General features: G+C 46.0%; 3 protein-coding genes across 10 annotated transcripts in view; 1 reads left to right on the forward strand and 2 right to left on the reverse strand.

The window, feature by feature from the left end:
* Window positions 1-26,136, forward strand: part of PLXNC1 (plexin C1) — a 160,542-nt gene that overhangs the window by 117,476 nt on the left and 16,930 nt on the right. The window contains exons 22-24 of one of the 5 annotated variants that reach the window (XM_063614243.1): window positions 14,891-15,068; window positions 17,667-17,770; window positions 23,637-25,141. In XM_063614243.1, the coding sequence (XP_063470313.1) occupies window positions 14,891-15,068; window positions 17,667-17,770; window positions 23,637-23,729 (375 nt within the window). In that variant the 3' untranslated portion in view covers window positions 23,730-25,141. Of the gene's footprint in view, window positions 1-14,890; window positions 15,069-17,666; window positions 17,771-23,636; window positions 25,142-26,136 lie in introns of those variants that run through there. The other 4 variants (XM_063614244.1, XM_063614245.1, XM_063614246.1 and 1 more) reach the window with 4 other exon arrangements.
* Window positions 1-26,136, reverse strand: part of CEP83 (centrosomal protein 83) — a 207,956-nt gene that overhangs the window by 5,163 nt on the left and 176,657 nt on the right. Inside the window, exon 18 of one of the 4 annotated variants that reach the window (XM_063614258.1) lies at window positions 5,105-5,600. The exons of 1 other annotated variant lie outside the window; for it this stretch is intronic. The gene's annotated coding sequence lies outside the window, so the exon portion shown is untranslated. Of the gene's footprint in view, window positions 1-5,104; window positions 5,601-21,382; window positions 21,402-26,136 lie in introns of those variants that run through there. 2 more of the 4 variants (XM_063614254.1, XM_055238464.2) reach the window with 2 other exon arrangements.
* Window positions 9,279-14,365, reverse strand: LOC129460532 (small ribosomal subunit protein eS1-like). Its single transcript, XM_063614282.1, has one exon. The coding sequence runs from the start codon at window positions 10,113-10,115 to the stop codon at window positions 9,321-9,323; it is 795 nt and encodes a 264-aa protein (XP_063470352.1). The 5' UTR covers window positions 10,116-14,365; the 3' UTR covers window positions 9,279-9,320.

A 26,136-nucleotide genomic window follows, 5' to 3' on the forward strand; every position in this document is an offset into this window, starting at 1 on the left:
TTCAGCACTTATAATTGCAAACAGAATTTCTCAAATGGCTCTGCTCTGGGAAGACAATGTGTGAAGATATATTTCAACCAAATCGAGGCCGTCTTATTTTAGAACGATAACACGACAAATTCCACCGCGTTCCCCATGCAATGTAACGCCCTTTATTTTCATGGATTAGTTACAAATGTTTGGTGTCATGCACTTAATGTACTGTGATCTCATAGATATTTTTAGAGGAACGCTGTAAATTACTACAGGAAGATGATTGCCTAGCTGCTGGAGGGTTTCACCCGCTTGAGAACTTCTTTTTAATTCATCCCCACCGCACCCACCCCATGCCCTTCCTAAAGAAAGAAAGAAAGCCCAATTTGGGGCACATTTGGGCATTTCAGAGAGGGAGCCAAGCAGGGAAAGGAACTTTAGAAATAGGAATTTTCTATGCTTTTCTGTTAGTAGAGACTTGGAGAAGAGATTGCTGTGTTTTGGTTTGATCTTTAGCTTTATGAAGATTCTGGGCTTCTTCACGATCTCGTTAGTGGAGGAGGAAAAGATTACAGTGGGGTTTGGGAATTGCTCATTAAGAGAGCTGAGTCTCCTGTGGCTTCGCTCTGGATGGTAGGGACTGCAGTGTCATCCGGGAAGAATTCATTCCCTAATTGGAGAAGGCACCACTTTGCCGCGGAGCGTGTTATGGTTATGTCCTCTGATGGGAGAATAGTCCGTAGGTCAGCTGTTTCAAGTTTTCTGCCACTGCCAGATGCGGTTCACCCCTCCATCAAAGATGGCACCATGCACAACTGCCATCCGAGAGCGGGAAGCTGAGCTGAAAGTCAACACTTCTCAGCGTTCTGAATTGTGTCAATGTACCCATCCGCATCTGAGAGGCCGGAGAGTGGCTGCAGTGGTTCTCAAACTTGAGCATCTAGCAGAATTGCCCAGAAAGCTCACTAAACACCAGTCACTAGGCAGCATGCTGGAGTTTCTGATGCAGTGAATCCAGGCTATGGCCTGAGAATTCACTTCTCTAACCAGCTTCCTGATGCTGCAGGTGCTGCTTGACAGTTGTTGATAGAGTGGCTAACAGCCTGGACGCTGGGGCCAGACGTTTTGGAATCCTGCCTCTGCCACTGGTTAGCTGTGTAATGTTGGGCAAGTTTCTAAACCTCTCTCTGCCTCATTCTCCTCACACGTGAAATGGGAATGACGGTCATGGTTCCTACCCATCTCATGAGGTGTTTTGAGGATTAAGAGTATTATAAAAAGCACTTAGAACATTGCCTGGCATGTGAGTGCTACCTCAAACTTTATTCCATTTGATCCAGATCTCATTGAACCTTGTTTAAAATGCAGGTCCAAATATACCAGTGCCCGGGCTTTCCCTCGGTACTGACTGAATCAGAATCTCTGGAGAGGGAGCCCAGTCATGGATGTATTTTGTAAACCTTCCAGATAACTCTGATGTGTGTTCAGCCTGGACACCACTGGGTATCTTGGAGAACAAGAGACAAACTTTGCACAGGGCCTGTTGACTCACCTTTCACTGATCCTGGGCTTGTCATTCCTAACCTAGAAGATGTTCGTGCCTTTACTTTAAGACGTTTTAGAAGCCCCAAAGGTCTCCAAAGAGAAATATTTGCAAATGAATATAGTCAGGGGAATCCTCCAGCATTTCAGTCTTGAGACAACATCGGACCCAAACAGGAAGGACAGGAAAGGAGAAGATGGGTTGGAATCAGGAAGAAGTCAGATGCCTGAGGCAACTTTGGAGGTTTGGAAGCCTTTTTAATGCTTTACATCTGAATGTGTTTTCTCCCTTTCATTTTGAAACATTATTTATTTCACAGTCAATTAAGACCATGTGTTTCTGATTTGTTAACACTCAACTCATCAGCAAAATGTTACTTGATGCTGAAGAAATTCATGTCGTATCTTGAAATTTTTTTTTCTTTATAGCCCGTGGGGAAAAGGGTAATGGAAAATCATGATTTCAGAAATCCACATAAATCTTCCTTTTCAAATTCAGATTTACCGGTACATAAGAGTTGAGCCTTGAAAAGGAATGGGCCACTTGTTTTTAGGGGCCTTGCCTTTAAAAATGATTGTTAGTGCCTCTTATGGGGCCTGGCCCAGCCCCCCTTTCATGGTTGGCGGTTGTACGAGAAGCTACAGAGAAGGCACATGATCCGTTCTATGCTTGTGTGACAAACTGTTAGCAGAAGGTCAATATAAAAAATTTAAGTTTTTCATTTCCTTTCAGGCATTTCCCCCAGCCTGAACCACCATATTTCTAATTTTCTTTCTTCCTCCCTTCCCTCTTCCCCCTCTTTTTCACTTCCCCCACCTACCCCTCCCAAGCATGTACACCCAGCCGTTTTAGGACTTGATTTCCCAAATTTGCCTGAGGTGGTTTATGTAATTGAAAACCAAGGTGTGGTGAACACACTGATTCTGTGTGTCCGTGTGTGCCGGGGAGGTGGGAGGTTGGGGGCAGATTCTTTCAAGGAAAGGAAAGTCGGAAATCAAGAGCATCTTCACGAACCACTTGAAATGACAGAACCTGGTGCCAAGGCAGGGACACATTTGGAAAAAAGGCCCCCAAACTCATGTTCAGCTAAATGCTCAGAAGCGCAGCACCTCATATAGCAACCTAAAAGTTAGCTTTCACACCTCTCAGATGAGGATGTGTTCTCCCTGAGGTGTGGGGGGATTTCTAGAACATAAAGGCATCTTGCCACTTTCTTATACATGAAATCATGATACTAACAAACGGGCCCTGGGAAGTAACGCTCTCTTCTTGCATATTGAGAAGAAAATTCCTCTGTCTTGACAAAAATCCAAGCAAAGTCCCCTAGAGCCATGCTTCCTCCAGGACCATAAGAAACCATCCCTCTCTATCAAGGCATTCCAGGCTGGTGTTTAATGAGGCAACAGTGAGACAGAATTCCCTGATATCTGCATCCTCCCTAATGTCAGCACCAGGGGTAGGGCTGTGCACACACAGGACTTTAGTTTTTCCTTAATATCTAGGAATTCAGATCGGACAGCTGGAAGAGAATAAGACTTTTTTTTTTTTTTTTTAAAGGAGTATTACTCTGTAGCACAGGCTGGAGTGCAGTGGCGCAGTCTCGGCTCACTGCAACCTCCGCCTCCGGGATTTAAGCAATTCTCCTGCCTCAGCCTCCCAAGTACCTGGGATTATAGGCACCTGCCACCATGCCAGGCTAATGCTTGTATTTTTAGTAGAAATGGGTTTTCGCTATGTTGGCTAGCCTGGTCTTGAACTCCTGGCCTTGAGTGATCCACCTGCCTTGTCTTCCCAAAGTGCTGGGATTACAGGTGTGAACAACTGCATCTGGCCGAGAATAAGACCTATTGCTCTGCTAGGTTTTTTTCCCTTTGCAAAATTTCGAACATGTTTGATTTTGTTGACGGAGTATCTCAGACTCACTCAGCTTGCGTTTTGTCAAGAGGGGAACTTTGGAGGAGTTAGTGAAAGTTTGAGGATTTCACATGGGAGAAGGGACGTTTGCTTCACTTTCAGGAAGAGATGAGAGAAACCAATAACTTGTAGCAAGCATGCTGAATTAGCAAGAGAAGGTTGACTTGTAATCAAAGTTAAGTGTGAAATGGTTTTTTGAGCTCTTAAACTCAGAAAACGAGCTTGCCAATCTGCTGTATCTGAGAGATAGCATCTTGGCACCCTGGAAAACAGTGTTCCAACAAAAATATTATTGCCCTCGTCCTCCTATCTATAAGAAAGTTCTCAAGATTATTAGAAATTCTTGAAAAAGCACAAGTACATGCCTGCAGAAATATTAATGCCTCCAATTTGATTTATTGAAGGTGTATGCCAGCCTACCCCAGTCTGTCTCTTTCTCTAGCAGTTACCATTTTGGGACAATTACGTTTAATAAAATATCTCATATATAACAGAGCCCTAGGTGTCTCTACCAGGAGTTTCTTACTGGTACACTTCCTTTAACAGTGCTCTGCCTACCAGTGCTGGCTGCTTCTGTTCCATTTAGTTTGTCCTTGCAGAAGATCCATTAGCCCCGTAATTAAACAACCCACTGTCCCGATTAAGTCATTCTCTGTTACTTCAATTACATCCCATTGTTCATTAAATCCTGATGTTTGCACTTCAGCAATCTTGTTTTTAATACTCCTACCATTTGTGGAGAAACAGTGAAGTTAATTAACAATTCTTGAGCTTTTTCTTTTTCTCTCTACCATAGTGCAAATCATTTCCATTATGACTTGCAATAATACTGAAACCATTACTAACTTCATAGTTAGTGTTCTGAGCTTCCTGATCAAAGAGTGAAACCACTTTTTATAATCATTTTAGGTAAGTCATTCCCTCGTTGATGGCAAGTCGTGGAAAATGAAAAATTAATGTGTAATGGGTGCTTTAAATGACTTTCCTCTTCACACACTTTCTTCTCATGCCTGTAATCTTGGAATTAGAAAATAATTTAGTTATCTAAATATAAAAGTATTTTTTTCTTTATAGCTTAAATGTGACTCTATTATGTAATTGTTAGGATCATTATTTATATTTGTACCCCTCAGAGAATGGTAAATTTTATCACAAGTCATGGCGGAGATAGAAAGCATTTTCCAGATTTGTCTTGTTGCCATTGTCAAAGTTAGCATTCCATTTGAAGGTAGTGTTATCTGGAGCAGAGACCAGCAAACAACAGCCTGTGGGCCAAATGTGGCCCGTCTGCCTATTTTTATAAAATTTTATTGGAATACCTGTTCATTTCCTTATTGTCTATAGCTGCTTTCCTGCTACAGTGCAGAATGGAGTAGTTGTCACAGAGACCATATGGGTTTTAAGCCTTAAATACTTTCTGGCCCTTTGCAGAAAGTTTGCTGGCCTTTAATCTAGAGCTTGACATAGTAGAAAATAAGAACTAGAATCCTCCCTCCCACAAACCCACAAACAGGCTTGGCCTCTTTCCTCCCCTTCTGGGGACACAGCAATGGAAATGCCTTGCCACTATTTACAAGTCTGAAACTCATGGGGCTCTTTGCCAACACACAACACCCACCCCCACCCCCCACCCTGCACCCGCAAATACTGTGAATACTGAAATCAGTTATCTTGGGCTAAATCAGACAGCTCTTCATACTTGATTCTAGGATGGACAAAACATTAGCAAATGTTAGCAAGTATAGAAAAATTGGTGAGAGAAACCTAAATTTGAGAAAATTATCTCCATTAACTTTTTTTTTTTTTTTTTTTGAAATGGAAAAAGGCTCTCGTTACCCTGTCCTCCACCCCGTACTCTTCTGTTAGGGTAGCAGGTCCCTTGATCCAGGAAGCTGTGACTTATGGATCTTTGTGGGGAAAGGAAAAGGGGAACAGAGTGAAGAGGGGAGGCTGGACGGGCAAGTGCAGCTCAAAGGGGAACGTCAGATAGAATGTCCCAGGGCTGCTGACTCTGGCTTGGAAAGAAGCTTAGATCAGAAGTTTCCCTGAGACTTGCAGTTCTAACTCTGGCCTCATGCTGCTTCTGAAACTGAAGTTTCTTTCTTTTTTCTTCTCTCTTTAATTCAGGTTGGTATGAGAACTAGGCTTTTCTCTTGACTTTCATTTGGCCCTGAAATAAAATTAGAAATATATTTTATAGGTTTTATTTAATGAAAGCAATCATTGCTCCAAGGCCTTTTATGATAAAGTTGCCAGTTTGTAATAAATTCTTTTACAATTACTTTCTAGGCATTATAAGGTATTACAGAAAGGAGGCAGCAACATTCCTGCTTTTATTAGCCAGGAATATGGTTGAGGAGACAGTGAGGTAGCCAGATCATCTTCTCATGTGGGAAAAGACCTGTTCCCTGCCCTTGATTCATCCTGCCAGCCCCCTGCAGCCTTATCCTCTCTGCCTCCTCAATACCCAAAACCACCAAATCACGTGACGGGACGATGGGTAAAACCGGTAGTGAAAGGGGAATGCAGTTACATGTTCCCAGGCCATGTGCAGAAGAGGTGGGGTTTGGAGTCTGATAGTCTTGGGTTTGAATCTGGGCGCAGCCACTTTACTCTGGGTAAGTCTCTCAATCTCTCGAAACCTGTTTCCTCTTCTGTAAACAGGCAGTGACCAAAACCTGCCCTCGCATATTTGTGGTGAGGTCAGAAAATAATACGTGTACCGCGTCTAGCCATCTTGCCTGGTGTGAGTAGGTGTTCATTCTTTTTTCATTCCGTTTTCCTTGTCTGAGGTGTGCTTTTCTCTTGTCTCCTGTAAGCTTCGCTAAGCAGAAAGTGTCCCCTCAGTATTCTTTTTGGTTGGTTATTTATTGATAATGTGGGATGTGGGGGAGTTGATGAGCTGATTCCATCATCATGAAAAGCATTTCTTGGGTGCCTGTGTGCTTATGTTCTTGTTAAAAATGTTACATATGACCCTGTAATGGGGCATTTACAACCTGTGGCAGACAATATCCCATTGGGCAGATGTGAACAGGAGGCAACCGTGATAACCTGTGAGAGGCTGATGGCTGACATGCTACAAAGGGGCCAGGCCCTTCTAGCCTGGCCCTCTTCCCGGGCCTTCTGGACCATACATTTTCCAATAGCCTTTTCTTTCTCATAACCCTCCTTGGTAATCGGCATCATTCCCAAATCAGTCAGGATGCAGTTCAGCTGTACGGAACAGAGACCCAAGATGTCTGTGGCCTCAGCAACAGAGAGGCTGAGTTCTCTCCCTGGTGGCATTCTGGGTGGGCAGTGCAGGGCTGGTAGAGCAGCTGCTCCTCTCTTGTCCTCATATTCTAAGTGTCTGCTCACCCCCAGCCTCATTCCCCATCCCAGCCAGCAGGGTGTAAGCAGGGCTGTAGAAAGCAGGGCAGACGGTCATCAGCCATCTTTTAAGGAAGTGACACATAACATACCCACTTAATGTCGTTGGCCAGGACTTAAGTCAATAACTCGGACTTAGTCGTAACTAGGACATGTCCTGACTCTGAGCTGCGAAGCCAAGAGGCCAGCTCTGGGTCACCATCTCCCAGTGCCTCCTGGCCCTGCCATCCTAGTCACAAGATGGCTGCCACCGCTCCAAGCACTACTCTCCCTGTTGTTAGGATAAAAGACTTCCGACTGGGTGGCTCACACCTGTAATCCCAGCACTTTGGGAGGCCAAGGTGGGAGGATCATTTGAACCCACTGAATCTGGAGCACACTGGCCACACCTGGCAGCAGCAGAGGCTGGGAAATGTCACCTTTATTCTGGGTGAACAGGAGCTCTGTAAAAATGTCCTTGGGTGGCACCTGAGGCACAGGGTGCTCCAGATTCCGTGGGTTCTGTGGGGTTCAGTATCAAGCTGGGGTGAGGAGGTCAAGCCTCCTCTACCAGATTGCCTATGTCTAGCCTGTCTCCTGGGAGAGCATTGATTGACGCCCTCAAGCAGAGGGGAACTGCCCTTGGGAGGCTCATCACCTTGGCTGGCCTCTTGGCTTCACAGCTCAGAGTCAGGACACGTCCTAGTTATGACTCCCACCGGCCCCATGATTTTGGACGTGCTTCAAAATCTCTCTGCATCTCAGTTTCCTCATCTATCAAATGAGGCTAATAATGGCACCTACTTCATAGAGCAGTTGTGAGGATTGAATGAACCTATAACTGCATTCCCAGTACATGGTAAGCACTCAATAAGTGCTGGTCCTTCTTATTACAAATCTAGAACCATATTCTTTTCTTTACCATATATTTTTTCCTGTGAATAGTACAAGGACTGTCTTTCAGGTGGCAGGAGGTGGTTTCAGAAGGCAGGCCTGGGCTACAAGTCCTCCACCCCTACTTCTACCCAAAGAAGGTGGGATTTTTTTCTGTAAACTTCCTGACCTGATAGCCTGAGTGAGTGAGTGAAGCTTCCTGCTCACCAGTCTAATTAGAGACTGGAAGCCAAGTGTCTCCATGGTCCAGAGGCCTCCCTCATGTACTTCACCTCTTTGCAGACCCAATTCAAATGCTGCTGCCTCCATGCAGCCTTCCTTGATTTCTCTCTTTGAAAACCCCCTGCCGATCTAAAAGAGGTATCTCTCTAAATCCCTAAAATGCTTCATCTATACCTCCCACATTCTACCTGGCATTAGAATTTGTTGTATATGCCCCACAGTTCTACTAGTCTGCTAGTACTTCCCAAGCAGGATGAGTACAGGTTCTGATTTGTATCACCTACAGTGCCCTGCACACAATAGGTGCAGAGTAAATGGTCATCAATAGACGAATCTATCCACCTCAGCATCCACAAAATGAGCTCCGGCAGTTTGGCACATGTGGCTGTAAGAGAAAACTGAACTAAGGATGCCTGAAATAGTAAGAGCATGACTTGCCTCTTAGAGCAGAAAGTCTGGAGGGAAGGAGCTCCAAGCCAGTCCATGCACTCCGTGGTGTCCGAGCTCTGGGTCACCATCTCCCAGTGCCTCCTGGCCCTGCCATCCTAGTCACAAGATGGCTGCCACTGCTCTAAGCACTACTCTCCTTTTTGTTTGGATAGAAGACTTCCGACAGGGCGTGGTGGCTCACACCTGTAATCCCAGCACTTTGGGAGGCCAAGGTGGGAGGATCACTTGAGCTCAGGAGTTCAAGACTAGCCTGGGCAACACAGCAAGACCCTGTCTCTAAAAAAAAAAAAAAAAAAAAAAAAAAAAAAATTTTAGCCAAGCTTGGCAGTGTGCACCTGTAGTCTCTGCTACATGGGAGGCTGGGGTGGGAGGATTGCTTGAGCCTGGGAGGTTGAGGCTGCAGTAAGCCGTGATCACATCACTGCACTTCAGCCTGGGCAACAGAGTGAGACCCTGTCTATTAAAAAAGAAAGAAAGAAAACCCTTGCTTTTATGTGTTGGCCAGAGCTGGGTTACATGACCAGTCCCTGGTGAAAGAGAAGGGAGTTGCTGCCGATCATGCCTCCCAACCCAGGCTGGACCCACTGCTGTGCCCGCCTGGCCTTTGTTAGCAGAGGAGGGATGGCTGCTGGTTGGATGACAAACCAGATCTGCCACCGCAGCTTACTGACACTTTCTTGCCAAGGAAATAGCAAGAGGCAGGGCAGTCCCTCTAAACAGAGGGCAGATTTCTGGGGAAGGGACCAGTGTACATTTTACAGCTCTTTAGCCTTTCATGGGTATTTTCTGGGTATTATGCCATCCCATAGATTTGGACCATGCTTACTTTGCAAAACATTCTTGTACTTTGAAAGGCAGGATCACCAAGTATTTAAGAACACGGAGCTTGAGTACCCGGTTCTACCATTTTCTTTTTTTTTTTTTTCTTCCCACAAATAACACTTTTTATTTGCCACTATTTGAAGTCTGAACTTTAAACAGATTCTTGGACTGGTGGTTCATATCCATCAGCTCGTTCAACTTTAGCACCTGTCTCGTCCCCAGTGGCTTTTCCAGAACTACTGCCTTCACCATGAAGCTCCATGAGCTTTCCCAATTCAAACTTGGGCTTCTTCAGCATTTTTACTTTTCTAACGAAGACATCATGGAGAGGATAAATAGATTGGCAAGCCTTTTCTATGTCTTTTCCAATGCTGTCTGGAATCCATTTATTGACCACTTCTTTCAAGTCATTTGTCTGCACCTCTCGGGTCATGATTTCCATCATCTTCTTCCGGATTTGGCGGACCTGTTGGTGCTGAGCGTAAGAGGTCTTCCGTATCTGATTGTTACGTTTTTTAGTAAAACCAACACAGAACAGACGAAGCAAGTAACCATCAGTAGTCTTGACATCAACATGAGCTTCAATCATTGTCTGCCATTTTTTGACCATGGAACACATTTTGTCACGGGTAAGATCCATGCCATGGAAGTTAGTCAGGCAGTTTTTACATTGAACATCTTCAGTAATCAGCTTGAATTTTCTAAATGCAACTTCATCATTCTGCAAATCAGCAAGATTCACTTCAAACACACGACCCTTGAGACCATCAGATGCAATTTTCGTTCCTTGGGTCCTGGTGACGAGCGTCTTTCCAATATTTCTTATATTGAACATAGCAGGTGCTTTCACATCATACCAATCTTTCTTAGAAAATGGATCAACCACTTTCTTCTTGGCTCCCTTTTTGCCGCCTTTCGTAAGGCGTTTGTTCTTGCCAACCGCCATGATGCTAGTCAGAGAGCCAAAAAGGGTTCTACCATTTTCTTGCTGGGTGACCTTGTGCCATTTATTTAACCTCTCTGTGCCTCAGTTTCTCATCTGCCACAAGGGGATGAGTAAAAGAATCTACCTCACAGGGTTGTTCCTGAGATTTATATATACAAATACACGTCATTTAAAACAGTGTCTGGCACCTATAAAGCACTCCTTAATTTGCTATTATTATATGTCATTATTTAGTGATCCTGTCACTCCTTTGAGATAGGAACAATGAGGATTTTAAGGCTCAGTGAAGTTAGACGACTTCCCTACATTCCCTCAACTGGTGAGCAGCAGAGAATGGGAGGGTCCAGGTGGCCCGGTGCTGGCCTGGAACTCAGGGCCCTGACCCCCGCTGTCCTCCCTACTCAGAATCCTCTGTGGACACTTGCCAAGGGTGATAGTCACTGATGGGTGACTGTTGTCCCACAGGTGATGCTTTTGTCTCTGAAATGTATCATGAATTATCTGAGAACAAGGACTATGTCATAATATCTCTCTGACATCCCAGCCCTAATACCAAATAGGGCAGGAGAACGTGCCAGTTAAATGGGCTTTGGTAGGAGTGTGAGAGCCGGAAAGACGGCGCTTCCATTGAGGTATCTCCCCCGATGGGGTACAGCGGCTGAGGGCAGACACTGTGATGTCACGCTGTCTGACATGGCACAGGCATCTGCTCCCCATCACAGAGCAGAGGCCCGCGTGCGCTTTCCCAGCCTGGGGGTGGAGGTGTTAAGAGGCTGACCCCAAGGGCCTTGACTGTACTTACGCCTTAAGAAACTGCTGTTTGAGCACTAAGTGTTAGCAGCATAAAAAATGAACACAAATCAATTTGTGTCTGAATTTACTCTCAGAATTCCCTGTGGACTCTGTAAAATGCCATTTTACCTCTTTTCCACCCATCTAGCTGTGGAGGCAGTGGCAGATTTACATTATTTTACATCCAGTTAAGGGTTTTTTTTTCTTTTGGTTATGTTTTTAAAAAGAACATTTATTGCCCACAAAAAGGTGTTTTTGTTAAAGACAACAGTGCCTTTAGGTAGTAATAGAATGCTGTTTCACAAATATTTATAAAACTATTAAACAAGCTGAGATTGCTGAAGCTCTGATTAAAAGGTGCCTCCCATTCATCTTTCCCTTTAGAAACTGAAGTAGCTTAACTGCAGTTACCCCCCACCATGAGAAGATCACCTTGTAGAGAAATAAGGCAAGACTCCACCAAGATCATACGTGGTGGGACCAGCATTGACCCCTTCACACCCATCCCTCCCACTGGTGTGGGGAATTTAGCTTAGGACATTGCTTACAGCCTGGGCTAAGCCAGGGTTTCTGGAGGGTCAGGAGAGCTCCTGGGCTATAGGTGGAACCAGGAGGAGGGAGGGAGGGCGGGTGGTAAAGCGGGGACGGCATAGCCGAGGGTTTTGTGGCACCAGTTGTGCAGTTAGGCAAATCTGGCTTCGATTCCTGGTTCTGCCACTGGTGAGCTGTTGCTGGAGCAAGTTACTCAGCCCGTCCATGCCTCAGTTCCGTCGCTCTACAACAGGGATGGCAATAAGAATAATACAACCTCCTGCACCAGAATGTTGGGAGGATTCAGAGAAATAGGTCTTGAATGTGTTTGGCAGAGCATCTGGTCCCAAAGGCCCCAGGAAACATTTCTAGAAAAGGGAGGCGAGGAGAGGACTTGGGTGTGAGGCTTCACACGTTGGTTCCTTCTAGATACTCTGCCCACCAGCTCCCTGCCTTCTCTCCTGTCTGGTCTTTTTTGTTTCTTGTTTGTGAGCAGACAGGCCTTTGAACCCCTTCCTAGTGGGTGGCTGGCCCAGAACACAAAGGTTCTCTGAGAGCAGGCAAGGGAGTGACTTTGTTGCAGGAGGGAAACTCGTACAGGCCAGACGGAGATCACCGGCTAACCTCAGAGTTCAGATTCCACTGATTTGGAGTTTTCATCATTTGGTTGAGACCAGAACAAAATTTACTCTTGCGTAATTATCAACAGGATTATAAGGGCAAGATTTAGTGGTGTTTGTCTCAGCAGTTTATAAACACCATGAACTGGGTGGCTTGTAAATAATAGAAACTTATTTCTCACGGTTCTGGAGGATGAGAAGTCCAAGATCAAGAGTTGGTGTCCTGTGAGAGCCCCGTTTCTCATGATGGTGCCTTCCTGCTGGGTCCTCATATGGTGGAAAGGGCAGGGCAGCTCTCTGAGGCCTCTTTTTCTTTTTTTCGAGACAGAGTCTTGCTCTGTCTCCCAGGCTGGAGTGCAGTGGCGCGTCTTGGCTCATTGCAACCTCCGCCTCCCAGGTTTTATGCCACTCTCCTGCCTCAGCCTCCCGAGTAGCTGGGACTACAGGCGTGCACCACCTAAGCCCGGCTAATTTTTTTTGTATTTTTAGTAGAGATGGGGTTTCACCGTGTTAGCCAGGATGGTCTCCAACTCCTGACCTTGTGATCTGCCCACCTCTGAGGCCTCTTTTATAAGGGCACTAATCCTATTTATGAGGACTCTGCCCTCATGATCTAATCCCCTCCAAAGGCCCCACCTCCAAGTACCATCACCTTGGGGGTTAGGATTTCATTACCTGGATTTAGGGGGAAATCAATATTCAGACCATAGCAGCATTAAAGAGAAGATACACCCCTGAGAACCTCCCGAAATTTCAGAAGCCCCACATCCACATCAGTGGCTCACATGCCAGACGCTGTTCTAAGAGCTACGCGGTTACTGTTGTTATGCCCTCTTTGCAGATGAGAAAGCAAGATACAGAGAGGTTACACAGCTGGTTAGGGATGGGTTCAGAAGTCACCCAGCTGGCTTGCGGTGGGCTGGGATGAAAGCCAGGAGTCTACTGGGTTCCACTGGGTTCATTGCTGGCCAGCCTCCTCCTTACTCAGAGATACTGAGCATGGAGTGGGCGTCCTAGCTGTTCAAAGTGGGCTGAATCTGTTTGCAAATGAGTGGATACTAATACCAACAATAGTAATTGTAACAGGTTTTATTACCGATATTATCATCAAGCCTTTCCCAGCAGCCTGGCCCTGTGCTAAGCCCTTGAATGCATGATCACATTTAATCTCCGTAGCAATGCTAGAAGGCCAGTACTGTTATTACACCCATTTTCAAGTTGAGGTAGGCCTGAGGGTTCCCATCTTCCATATTATTTATGTTTTCATCTCTCCCCTGAGCCCTATGCAAATCAGACATTGCCTCCTCCAGCCTCTGCATATATACCTGGCTGGTGTCCACAGTACTTGGGGACCTCCTCTTTCGGCTTTGGAGCCCCCCTCCCTCTGTCTCTGTATGGGGGAGCTCTTCCTTCTGTCTTCTCCCTTCCTTCTTGCCTATTAAACTCTCTGCTCCTTAAAACCAAAAAAAAAAAAAAAAATTCCCATTACTTGATCATTTTACATTCCCTTGTTAAGCCAGGCTCAAAACATCAAATAACTGTGCATTTCACACCATACCCAAGCCTTTCTGACTTTGTGATTACCAAGGTGCATTAGAATCTAAACTGCTATGTTATGCTATTTGCAAAATACTCTTGGCTCTTCCCTGAATCAATTCCCGTGAGGGTACGTATCAGGTAAAACTTTGTTGTTTTAGATCTATTTGTTCTTAGACAAAGTAAACTTGGAATTGCTTTTCAGTTTGTTTTGAAATATTCCCTAGTTCTGTGTTTTCACACGTGCACAAAGGCCTTACTTCCCCCATTAGTCTGATTCTGAAGTTTTGCTGCACTGGGAGAATGTTCACTGACAAAACGTTAAGTAATGGTGCTGAAGTGTAAAATAATTAATGCAAGAATCATAGTATGAGGTGGGGATCTCAGTGCTTTAATGAGGGCTGGGGAAACCATCTGACTGAGGATGTTGAGAGTGGAGGGGTAGATGAATGTTCCTGTAATTAATGCTGCATATTAAAAAAATGACCTCTTTGGGCCGGGCACAGTGGCTCACGCCTGTAATCCTAGCATTTTGGGAGGCTGAGGTGGGCAGATCACAAGGTCAGGGGTTTGAGACCAGCCTGGCCAACATGGTGAAACCCCGTCTCTACTAAAAAAATACAAAAATTAGCCAGGCATGGTAGCATGTGCCTGTAATCCCAGCTACTTGGGAGGCTGAGGCAGGAGAATTGCTTGAACCCAGGGGGTGGAGGTTGCAGTGAGCCAAGATAGCACCATTGTACTCCACCCTGGGTGACAGAGCAAGACTCCATCTCAAAAAAAAAAAAAAAAAAAAAAAAAGTGACCTCTGGCATGGTCAATATGGGGACCTCGTAACCTTCCCTGTCACCTAGAACTTCAGTTCTGGGACTCTGTGGTCCTGTTAATTAAAAAGATAATCACCAATCTGCCTCATCTACTGTGGAACCATTCCAATTCTTTTTTCTTTTTCTTTTGAGGATGAAATTAGAAATCACCAAATTACCATTTTTAGACTATTTATGTATATATATATATATATATATATATATATATATATATATATATATTTTACTCTCAGATATATTTATTCAATGCTTGCTCTATAATGAGAGTTTTAACTTTCTGTTTTCCTTTCCATTATCCCTGAAAAGAATGGATTATGGAGAAAAGATGAAAGTAGTCTAATGCAATACAGTGTTTGCTAATGTGCTGTCAGAGGTATTAGTGGGACTTGCCAAGGTTTGTGTCTTTTATGAAATGCCTTTCAGATTGCAATTATCTAATAGACTTGGAAACCTGTTTGTACTCTTGCAGGCATTAAACGTCGTCTTTGAAAAAATCCCGGAAAACGAGAGTGCAGATGTCTGTCGGAATATTTCAGTCAATGTTCTCGACTGTGACACCATTGGCCAAGCCAAAGAAAAGATTTTCCAAGCATTCTTAAGCAAAAATGGCTCTCCTTATGGACTTCAGCTTAATGAAATTGGTCTTGGTAAGGCGGTGTGGGAGCTATATGTGGTCCCAGACCCTGATGAGTGTCCCTCCCTGCCTGCCTTCCCTCCCTGCCCCCACCAGCTTCCGTTCAGTGACACTTACACAGCCAGGTTGTTCCTGGAGGGCATGTCTAGGGGCCAAGAGACTGCTTTGGTGTCTCATGGGCATCCTGATTCTTCGAAGGAAGCACGATCCTTCAAAGATGGCGTTTGTTGCTGTTGTCTTTAAATATTACGTCTGTAAATCAGATTCATGAGATTGTAGACCCTGAGACTGCACGGAATCACCTTGCATCATGAAGTACAGAAAGGTGTCAACACAGTGCCCTCTGCGTGTGTTGCATTTCACATTGGCATTTGATTTGTTTGTTGTGATACTGAGCGTGTCATTAGTGGGTGGCTCAGACTCTGGGTGTTAACTCCAGCCTGCTAGAAAGGTCATCTTCCTCTGCTAATCGCATCCTGTATTAAGTATATGCTCCGTCCTCCCCCAGTGTGCAGCAGCATCTGCTATGAATTCATTTTCGGGCTCTATTGGTATACTGCAAAGGACAGCGTATGCGTGAGCAAGCTAACAGGGCCCCACTTCCCTCAAATGTTCGTCAACATTTTAAAGTTGAGCTCCGTGCAGTCCTCCCAGGAGACTGTCGTGGGATTTTGTAGCAGATAACGGGACAGAAACGAAGAATAAAATCATAGTGGTGACAGACAGTGTAACGAGGTTCACTTCCCCTTGATGTACAGTTATAGGCGTTGACTAAGCAGGCAATTAAAATCCTCCCACTTGGCCCTCCCAGTCCAGCCCCCTGCTAAAAGGCCATTGATAAAGCCTTGAGGCAGGGTCTTGGAAGTTTGAGACCATGCAAATGTGGGGCAACTTGGTGATCTGGCTTTAAAGAAAGCAGGGCTGCTAAGGCACCCCTCTTCTGCTTCCTTCCTTGGGTGACTATTGAGCAACTTGAGGACTCTTTTAGCTCATTTGGTTAGATACAGGATCAAAGGGGGAGCCCCAGTCAGGAAACCATGACCCTGACCCCAGACCCCCAGCTTCCTTGCCCTGAGCATACATCTTGCAAATGTGTGGCTCTCACTACAAAGGACATAGGCATACCCCACCCAACAGTCTTGGTCCTGCCGCTGATGAGCAGGTAGTAGCATCCTTACTCTTTTCCTGAGTTTGGGTGTCCCTCGCCTCCTAAAGTAGGAAGGCAAGGAGCAGAGCAAGCAGGGGGCCTGGGACACAGCCTATCAGCCGTGTCAGGCTTCTGCGTGCCTGCTGATTTCCCAGACTACCTCCAGAAACCAGCCATCAACTGTATTGAAATCCAACACCAGGCTGGATGCGGTGGCTCATGCCTGTAATCCCAGCACTTTGAGAGGCCAAGGCGGGTGGGTCACCTGCAGTCAGGAGTTCAAGACCAGCCTGGCCAACATGGTGAAACCCCGTCTCTACTACAAATAAAAAATTAGCCAGGCATGGTGGCGCACACCTATGGTCCCAGCTACTCGGGAGGCTGAGGCAGAAGAATCTCTTGAACCCAGGAGGCAGAGGTTGCAGTGAGCCCAGATTGCGCCACTGTACTCCAGCCTGGGCAATGGAGGGAGACCCTGTCTCCAAAAAAAAAAACAAAAACAAACAAAAAAGAAATCCAACACCAGTAGCAGCTATGCTTGGAGCTCTTACAGAAGAGGCTCAAAAGTGCAGATGCCCAAAGGGGCAGAAAATACATAAGGGGTGTCAGCCGCCTGGGACTACAGAAAGCAGTGGAGCTTGACTTAATGGGAAAGGACTCGCCATCCAAGGGGACAGTGCCATTTGCTTCAGTGGTTGCCATGTGGACTGCAGATTGTGTTACTAGACTGTTCGATTTTTTTTTTTTTAAAGAAATCAGATGCCCAGTTTTTTATATGCAACTTAAAAACTTAAAAAAATTTTTTTATAGAGACAAGGTCTCACTATGTTGCCCAGGCTGGTCTTGAACTCCTAGCCTCAAGTAATCCCCCTGCCTCAGCCTCCCAAAGTATTGGGATTACAGGCCTGAGCATCTATGTCCAGCCTATGTGCAATCTTTTAATTTTTAAATGTTGGCACTGAGTTAACACTAAAATAATAACACCATGCAGGTTCCAAAAAAAGAAAAATCACATTTGTGTGCCACATTCTGACCTAGGCACAGGTTGGCAGCCTTGGCCAGAGAGTCTGCACCCTGTGGTGCTGGGACCTTTGCACACTGATGCCTCCCCCTCCACCCCCAACAGGAGCCTACAGAGATGGTTCATATCATGCCTCTCTTTGTGAACATGGGCACACAAGTGTGAGCATATACAAATTTGCTTCTGGAATTTTTGTTGAAGAGCTTAGTCCCTCATAGAATGCATTATTTTGTCTTCAGTGCCTTTACTTCCAGGCTTATCAGGGAAAAAGTGGTTTGAAACATCAGAGCCCTAAAAAACTGATCAGAGTTCAGGCTACCAGTCTGGCTGATACATCTCTACACCTTCAAGCAAAGATTTACCACTTTATTCAAGTTTTAGTTATCCGTAAATTTGGTAGCATTTTAAAACTCTCTAAAAAGGAACAAAATGCTCTTTTTCAGAGCTTCAAGTGGGCACACGACAGAAAGAACTTCTGGACATCGACAGTTCCTCTGTGATTCTTGAAGATGGAATCACCAAGCTAAACACCATTGGCCACTATGAGGTAAGAGCAAGACTTGACCCCGTGTCTCCTTCCTCATCCCCAATCCTAGTCCCATGGACATTCTTTTAAAACATCCAGGACTCCCACCCATTTCCTGGAATAACTTGTGGATCGATTGTGTCTGGGGCTGAAGTTTTCTTTCGTTGCTTGTGCAGACAAGCTCATGAAGGGCTCTCACAGTGTACTTGTCACGTATTCCCTTCTCAGAAGGCTATGATTTTCCTATCTCCTGAACTCTCTCCACCCTGGGGTTCAGCAGAAAAGAACCGAGGAAAGCCTAGGAAAGCCAGAGAAGAGTTATCCTTTAGCCTTCACTGGGTGACAAGTGTGCTGATGCTAAACAAAGCCCTGGAAGTCCCAAGCCTCGCCTCCCTCCACAACATTCACGGTAGACCTTGTAACCTTTTGTGTAGGTCCTTGCTTCCTGAAGAAGTTCTAAATTTCCTGTTTGTTTGCAATATTGAGCGATACTTCCTTTGGCCTCTTAACCCACATACTGGGTGAGTGCCGAGGGCGGTGAGGGGTGCACGTGACTTCTCAGAGATCTGAGTGCCAGAGAAGCCTGCACATAACAAGACAGAGGAGGCAGGGAAGGTTCCTGAACACACTGGGATACTGGGGTTCACTTGTTTAGCAGTATTATCTGAATCTTTGTTGAATATCAACTCTGATAAGAGCTGGGGCTGCATGGGAGAGGAGCAAAGACCAGGTCCCTGCCCTCACAGAGCCTGCAGCCCTGGGGAAGGGGTGCAGAAAAGGAGGGAGAGACAAGTAAAGAGGCAACACCTTGCATGTAATAGTGCTGTGTGGCTTGGAGAATCCAAGAGGCTTCCTGGAGGAGGTTATGACTGAGCTGAGACCTAAACAATGAGAATTTAGCCACACTGGGCTAGCGTGCAGGCACATCCAGCAGGGAAGGGAGAGCATGCGTGTTAGACTAGTCAAAACTTGAGAGGGGCAATGGCGAGGCGGAAGGAGGGCAGTGACAGCTGATTATAGCCAGTGCTTATTAAGTACTTACACCACACCAGGTAATATTTCCAGCATGTCCCTGTAATGTAACTGCCCAATGGGTTCACCTTGCCCATTGCCTAGACAGAGCCGATTTATCAAGACAGCAATTGAAATAAAGTAATTGGGCTGTACGGGAGATGGGAGTTTTATTATTACTCAAGTCAGTCTCCCTGAGCGTTCAGGGATCAAGAGTTTTTAAGGACAACTTGGTGGGCTGGGGGAAGCCAGTGAGCCAGGAGTGCTGATTGGTCAGGTCAGAGATGAAATCATAGGGAGTCAAAGCTGTTTTCTTGCACTGAGTCAGTTCCTGGGTGGGGGCCACAAGATCAGATGAGCCAGTTTATTGATCTGGGTGGTACCAGCTGATCCATCAAGAGCAGGATCTGGGCCAGGCGTGGTGGCTCACGCCTGTAATCCCAGCACTTTGGGAGGCTGAGGTGGGCGGATCACCTGAGGTCAGGAGTTCAAGACCAGCCTGGCCAACATGGTAAAACCCTGTCTCCAAAAATACAAAAAATTAGCCAGGCATGGTGGTGCACGTCTGTAATCCCAGCTACTTGGGAGGCTGAGGCAGGAGAATTGCTTGAACCCGGGAGGCAGAGGTTGCAGTGAGCTGAGATGGTGCCATGGCACTCCAGCCTGTGAGACAGAGCAAGACTCCATGTCAAAAAAAAAAAAAAAAAAAAAAAAAGCAGGGTCTGCAAAATATCTCAAGCACTGGTTTAGGTTTTACAATAGTGATTTTATCCCCAGGAGCGATTTGGGGAGAGTCAGAATCTTGTAGCCTCCAGCTGCGTGATTCCTAAAACATAATCCCAATCTTGTGGCTAATTTGTTAGTCCTATGAAGGCAGTCTAGTCCCCAGGCAAGAAGGTGGTTTTGGGAAAGGGCTGTTGTTGTCTTTGTTTTGAACTGTAAGTTCCTCCCAAAGTTAGTTTAGTCTACATCCAGGAATGAGCAAGAGCAGCTTGGAGGTTAGAAGCAAGATGGAGTTGGTTAGGTCAGATCTCTTCACTGTCTTCTAACACATCTGCTTCCCGTCTTATAACAGTGAAAGGTATCTGAAAGGTGTTTTTCAGATGTCTTTCACTGTTCACCTTTCAGATGTCTTTCACTGTTATAGTTTTGCAATGGCGGTTTCAGTATTTCGCCCCATTCTATCCTATAGCAGTCCTATGAGATAGGTACTATTATTAACCCCACTTTATAGATGGGTACGATGAGGCTCCGGGAGGTCTGGTAACAGCTAGTCAGTGGCAGGGCCAGATTCGGACCTGGCTAGTTGGCTGTAGGGTCTGTGGCTGAACCAGTCCATGCTGTGGCCTCTTACAAGATGTAGAGGCAGCGAGGCAAGCAGGGAAGATGCAGATCACACAGATGGGGGCAGCCTCTTCAGGAGTTCTGAATCTTATCCCAAGAACAGTGGGAAGCCATGGGAGGTCCTGAAGCAGGGAGGTTAGTGTTTCAGAAAATGATTGGGGCTGTGTGTGAGATGTAGATAGAAGGGGTGCGAACCTGTAAGTAGCCCCATTAGAAGCTGTGGATTTCTGGTGAGGATTGGTGCTGTCCAACAATAATGCAGTGGCTCTGGACAGACACAGAGGCACACAAATGGAATCAGATGCTCAGGAGGAGAACACCACAAGTCACGTGGATGGGAGGGATAGTAGGATGAGGGTGGGGTCAAAGATGTCAGTTGGGGATGACTGTGCAGATGCCTGGAGGCAGGTGCTTTCCTAGAGATGGAGAAGATAGGAGGAGGAGCAGCTTCCCAGCACACTGGGAGGGTAGGCACCCCCTGTTTTTCACAGCTGTACAGTCCCAGGGAGATAGGTCTGCACCATGAAGGACCTAGGACTCTGCCAGGTTCTCCCCTTGCCCAGGAAGAAGTGAGATTGTTCCTGAGCAGAACTTTTTAGACAATGGCCAGGGACAGAGAACACCCATCCTTGGGCTTTTTGGCTGAGTGGGTCACCCAGTTTGGAAGTGGTTGCGTTGGGTGATGACTAAGGAGGTGCTGCCCCTGCGGCATTGCTGGAGGGAGTCTAGCAGAGAAAGCTGCAGGCTAGCAACTTGCCCCTGTGCTCACTCTCCTATAGCGCAGACTTGCCAACCCTAGAATCATCTTGCCAAGAGCAGTCGTTCTTAGCTTTTGGAGTTTGTAAAAATCCCCAGAGAGTTTGCTAAAAGTGTGTATTCTTGGGCTCAGGAATAAGGGGCATCTTTGGCTGTATTTGGAAAAACACGGCCCCAGAGGGAAGGTAATGGCCAGGAGGAGGTCGGAGTCAGAGATGCTGCCCTGCTGGGTGGAAGTGCTTATCATGGCATCAGTTCAGGGTTCTAGACCTGCAAGCCAGCACCTCTCCCTGTGTCTGGGTGGCAGGCTTGTCTTGATGAGTTAGGAGAGGACACAGACTCCAAGGCCCTCCTCTGGTGCTGTTGCCTGGAGTTCTTGTCTTGCTCAGCTGTGCCTCCCCTGCCAGGCTTCTCAGCATCCCTCGGCCACTGTGGGGCATGGTGGGCTGCAGAGGCAGGGGATGGGGCTACTCACTGCCATTAATAGGAGGAGGCAGGGCAAGTCTCTCCAGCAGGGAGAATGAAGAACCACCACAGCTGTCTGCAAGGCAAGGGGAAGGCCTGTCAGGAGAGATAGAACATCAGTCTTCACTGCAGACATCGGCCGTGCTAGACACCTATCTGCTTAAGGATGATAATGAAATTAATCCGGCCTGTAGTCACTTCCCGTCCAAATGATTTATTGGCCTTATACCCCAGTGTTGCTGCATGGTGGTAATAAATGACAAGTCTAGGACATGAAGGCTTAAAGGATTCTCCTTATGTTTAAAAAGCTAAGCCATAAGGCAAATAAACCAGAGAGCCTGAAGGAAACGGGAGGTCATTCGGTTCCATGTTCTCTATGCCTGGACCATCTCAAAAGCCCTGTTTTTTAAAGGCTGCTTGGAGAAAATCATCCCCCACCACCCTCAGCCACCTACGTCTATACTTGATTAAGCAGCGCCTCCGCAGACTCAAAATTTGGGAGTAATTTGACAGGGCTGGGCTGAAGTTTGCTTTTACCCTTTCGTTAAAGAAAAAATTTTTTCTTGAGCGCTAGCATTTCCCTCCAAAGAGACAAGATGCTAATTATCACTCTTATTCATTTACTAAAGCACCCTAGTTTGAGTCACTGTATGTGCTTAAAAGCAAAAAAAAAAAAAAAAATTTCATTTAAAAATAGGGTCTAATTCGGAGTTTTAAGTGAATCAGACTCACCTCCCTCCAATTAGTCCATATTAGTTAGGTTTTAAAGTTAATCTGTAGTGATGGCCAGTTCCTTCTACTATCTAAACAAAGTCCCTGCTGTTGGAGAGCCAGCCTGTTTCTTCTTTCCTTGTCTGTCCTTAGGGCAAACAGAGTGTAGCTGGTCTCCTCTGAATGATTTACTCTCAGCACATTTGAAGAACAGGTTTCTAGAGGGGATTTGAGGGCATGACAAAAATATAGCATCTCATGGACTAGATGCAGCCCCCAGAGCCCCACATTGCTGGCAGGGCCCTGTCACGTACTGGCTGACACCCTTGGCAACCCCCAGCACCGGGGAATTGCCTTCCATGACGATAACCATGGCAGCCAGTGCCTGGCACTGCTCACGCGCATTAGCTCAATTAATCTCCACAAAAACCCTGGGAGGCAGGTGCTTTCCTTACTCCCATTTTCCATCTGATGAACACAGAAGGAGGGTGCATTTCTGTTCCAGTGTCATTCTGTCCTGTGCAGACAAAGGGTTAAGCGTGTCTTTACACATGAAGCCAGAGGAGTCTTTCTCCCCTATAATTAAACCCTCCCGGCGCACTTCCTTAACTGGATGTCATTCTGTGTGTGTTGACTATGAAGGGGACTGTGCTTTGCTCTGGTGCTAACAGGTTCTGGGGCATGTGCACCTGCATGTTCAGGGAGTGGGGCATGCTCGTCCCCTAGGACTGTGGCAGGGTGGTTTCTCCGGGGTCCAGCCTTCTTCCTCTCACTCACACCCTGCTGTGACCTTTGGCTGGGCCAAGTTATCGCACCTGCACCCTGCTATGGAGTGGCGGCGAGTGTGCAGGACAGGCGTTGGGCAGGAAATTTTCTCTAAAGATCACACTTCGAGTTCTGAGCTGCAAGGTTTTGAGAGGCAGAAAAGTTGTTTAACCACTGTCGTTAACAGATGTGTACTAATGCAGAAGTGGTCATTGCTAACAAATTTGTAATTCAAAAGATATTTAAAGCTCATAGGAATGTCCCAAAGGGTCTGTTAAGTAAGGTCAGCAATCCTTCTGGTCAAGTCCATCATCTGTGACACTAAAAGGGACTGGACAATCGCTAAAGGTCTGTTGCAGTGCGAATGTCTTTAGATACTCATTTAACAAACACGTACAATGCTTCTTGTGTACTGGGCACTGTTCTAGGGCTTTGACCAATAGCAGCTCTTTCCGTCGTCTTTACCGCTCCATGAGGTGAATACTATCAGCCCCATTCTGAGGCCCAGGGAGGCTAAGAAACTTGGCCAGAGTCACAGAGCTCCTTCACTGATGCCTCAAGGCTGAAAGCAGACGAAATAAGCACTCTAGAGACTGTGGCTCTGCGCAGCGCCTGAGGGATACCTTCCCCAGATCCAGGCTTTCAGCCCATGCTCCTAACCTCCGAGGTAGCCTGGCTAGAGAACTGGGCCTGACTGAGGAGAAATCCTGGTAGTTACATTCTCTGATGTCAAATTCATAAAGGGTGACTTCTCTTAAAATCCCAGGGCGAATCTCGTGTCTGTGAGTTTATCAAAATGTTTCCCTACTTCTACTTTAACCCTCTTTTTGGCCAGCAGTCCGTGAAGACGACAGTTACCTTCATCCAAAGGGAGCCTCTCTCAGGCATCTGGGCTCTGACAACTCCAACCCAACTGGATCACTCTTGAGTCTTAAGTGTTCAGGTCTTTGTAGTTTCCCACACATTCTTGGTGCCCCAACTCCCTCAGGAGGAAGACAGTCTCAGGGCTATCACTAATAGGCTATCACTAGGGAGCTGGCTAGTGGCCTGAAGGTTAATTTCAAGTAAACAAGAGAGAAAGAAGCAGGAGCCCTGTGGCATTTTCTCTGGTTTCCAGCATCCTGTAAGCCCTCCCCTGGATGTCCAGAACCTTCTGTGTGATTTGACCAGTCTGTAGAGGACGTTCTGACGGCCCCTTCCAATGCACTGGTGAACCCCTGTGCTGAAGGACTCAGCAAGGTTATCCCTCAAGCCCTGAGAAACAAGATTTTGTTTTCATCAGTTTCCAGCCTTGGGACATCAGTGAGAAGAGCTGAGGGAGAAGACGATATTGACGGAGGGAGAGCAATATTGGCGCGTGGCTGCTGGGACAGCATGTGGAATAGAATTCTGTTTTCACATAATATTGTTTCAGCAGAAAAGGTGATTTCAGGAATGAGAGATTTCAATCAGAGTTTCTGTGTAGTGATTTGATTCTCATGTTTTCAGATTTTTTCTTTAAATTATCACAATATTCAGAACATATTCATAATTTTTCATAAAATTTATAGCTACAATGCTAGCATTTCTCTTAGGTGGAGCCATATGAAACTGTCCATAGGTGACCATTTTTACCTACAAAAGTGGTAGTTTCATAAGGTTAAACATAAGTTCAACCTTACATTTCTAGAAAATCTCTTTTCATGGAATTCTCTCTAAGCTATGCCGTAAACATGGTATCTTATAAAGAAATCTTACCTTCACTTGCAAATGGTTTGGAGGATGTGCAGCTCCTGCTTATTTTAGAAATGGCTTTAAGTTGTTGATATGGGTCTGTCTCTCCCTGAGTGGTTAAAACTCCTCATTCTAATGATGGGAAAGTCTACAGTCATCTCTGCCACTTCTAACATGGGGTGGCCCCAATTCCCCTCCATTGATGATTGGAGGGGAATCGCCTGTTGTCACATCGAATCCTGGAACACTGTGAGACTGGAAGGAATTTAATTTGAAATTGCCGTGCATACCAGTTCTGCTCTGGGCTGGAGAAACAATCCTGCTGCAGATCCATCTAGTGACATTAATCTTTCTTTGATTTAATTTGGTTTTCATCCCTAAAGTAGGGGCCCAGAGGACGCTCCCTGCCTCACAGGACTAGGGGACGACTAATGAGTCACTCTTAGAAGAGCATTTGGAGCTCTTCAGATGGAACAAACGGCATCATCTTTTTAACACTCTGCATTCCAGGACACTTTTCAAAAAGGCATTTCTGTCCTTACCTCAGCAGCAGCTGACTTGTGCTAAAAAGAAAACGCAAACCTTTCCCCCACAAACATCTGTAAATAAACTATTTTTCTGTCTTTATAATCGTGTTAAGGTGTCACATGGGGGAAATGTTCCAGCTCCAGAGCAGCTGTGAAAGTTAGAAATGCACTCATACATACATGCTCACACACACACACTCATCCACTAATAAAATGTTTCTACACTTGCTCTTGGGAGATAATTTCAGAGTAAAATTTCCTTGGTACAAGCTGTGTCTATGCTATCTTAATGCCTGAGCACAGCACTGGCAGCGGGCTGTTGCCAGCTCTTGAAGAGACATTTGAACTTTTGGCAGCGCTCCTTATCAGAAGGCCCATCCACGGTGTTTGTGATTATAGAGTAAGGGTGCTCGCTTTTGGCAAAACAAAGCGTCTGACAGTAGTGAAGTATTGGCTCAACACTCAATGGGAGACATTTGGGATTCATTCTTTGACAATTACCCAGAATGAATCACCAGCTTCCTTTTATACAAAGATATTTATTGGCTTAGAAACAGAGCATATCCAGCTCTTCGTGGGGAGGAATTTTGTAACTATGTTCAAAACTTCTCATAAACTCGGTGTCTGAGTATTGCTAAGGGGGTGCCTGCACAGAGCATTTACTTTAATTGCATCAAGTATGGAGGAGAATTGAAAAATCAGCCAGCAAACAATGAATAGCTCAAGGGGAAAAGGAGAGGATGCTCGGTAATAGAAGCAGAGTGGAAGAGCTCAGTAAGAGTTAAGAATCCCTGCTGGAGACACTTTGCAGAGGCCTGATGGCCCCAGCCGGCCCCTGCCCAGTGCTGCCCCCACCCCACCACCAAGATATCATGCACACCAGCAGTTGGAGGCCTCTGGCCTAAACGTAGCGGCTTGCTGGACACAGCTGGCTGGACAGCTGTTTGAGGGCCTCTTGAGGGCTGGCTCTTGCTTTGTGTTCCTCCCTGTGGGTGTAACCTGAAGGAGATTAGGTTTTAATCCTTTGGTGCTTGGTAGGTGGGCTTGTACATTCTGATAACCAATGTGCAGCAGGCCAGAAGAGAAATTCTAGGT

This window comes from Symphalangus syndactylus, chromosome 13 (assembly GCF_028878055.3).
Source record: "Symphalangus syndactylus isolate Jambi chromosome 13, NHGRI_mSymSyn1-v2.1_pri, whole genome shotgun sequence".
Taxonomy (NCBI): Eukaryota; Metazoa; Chordata; class Mammalia; order Primates; family Hylobatidae; genus Symphalangus; species Symphalangus syndactylus.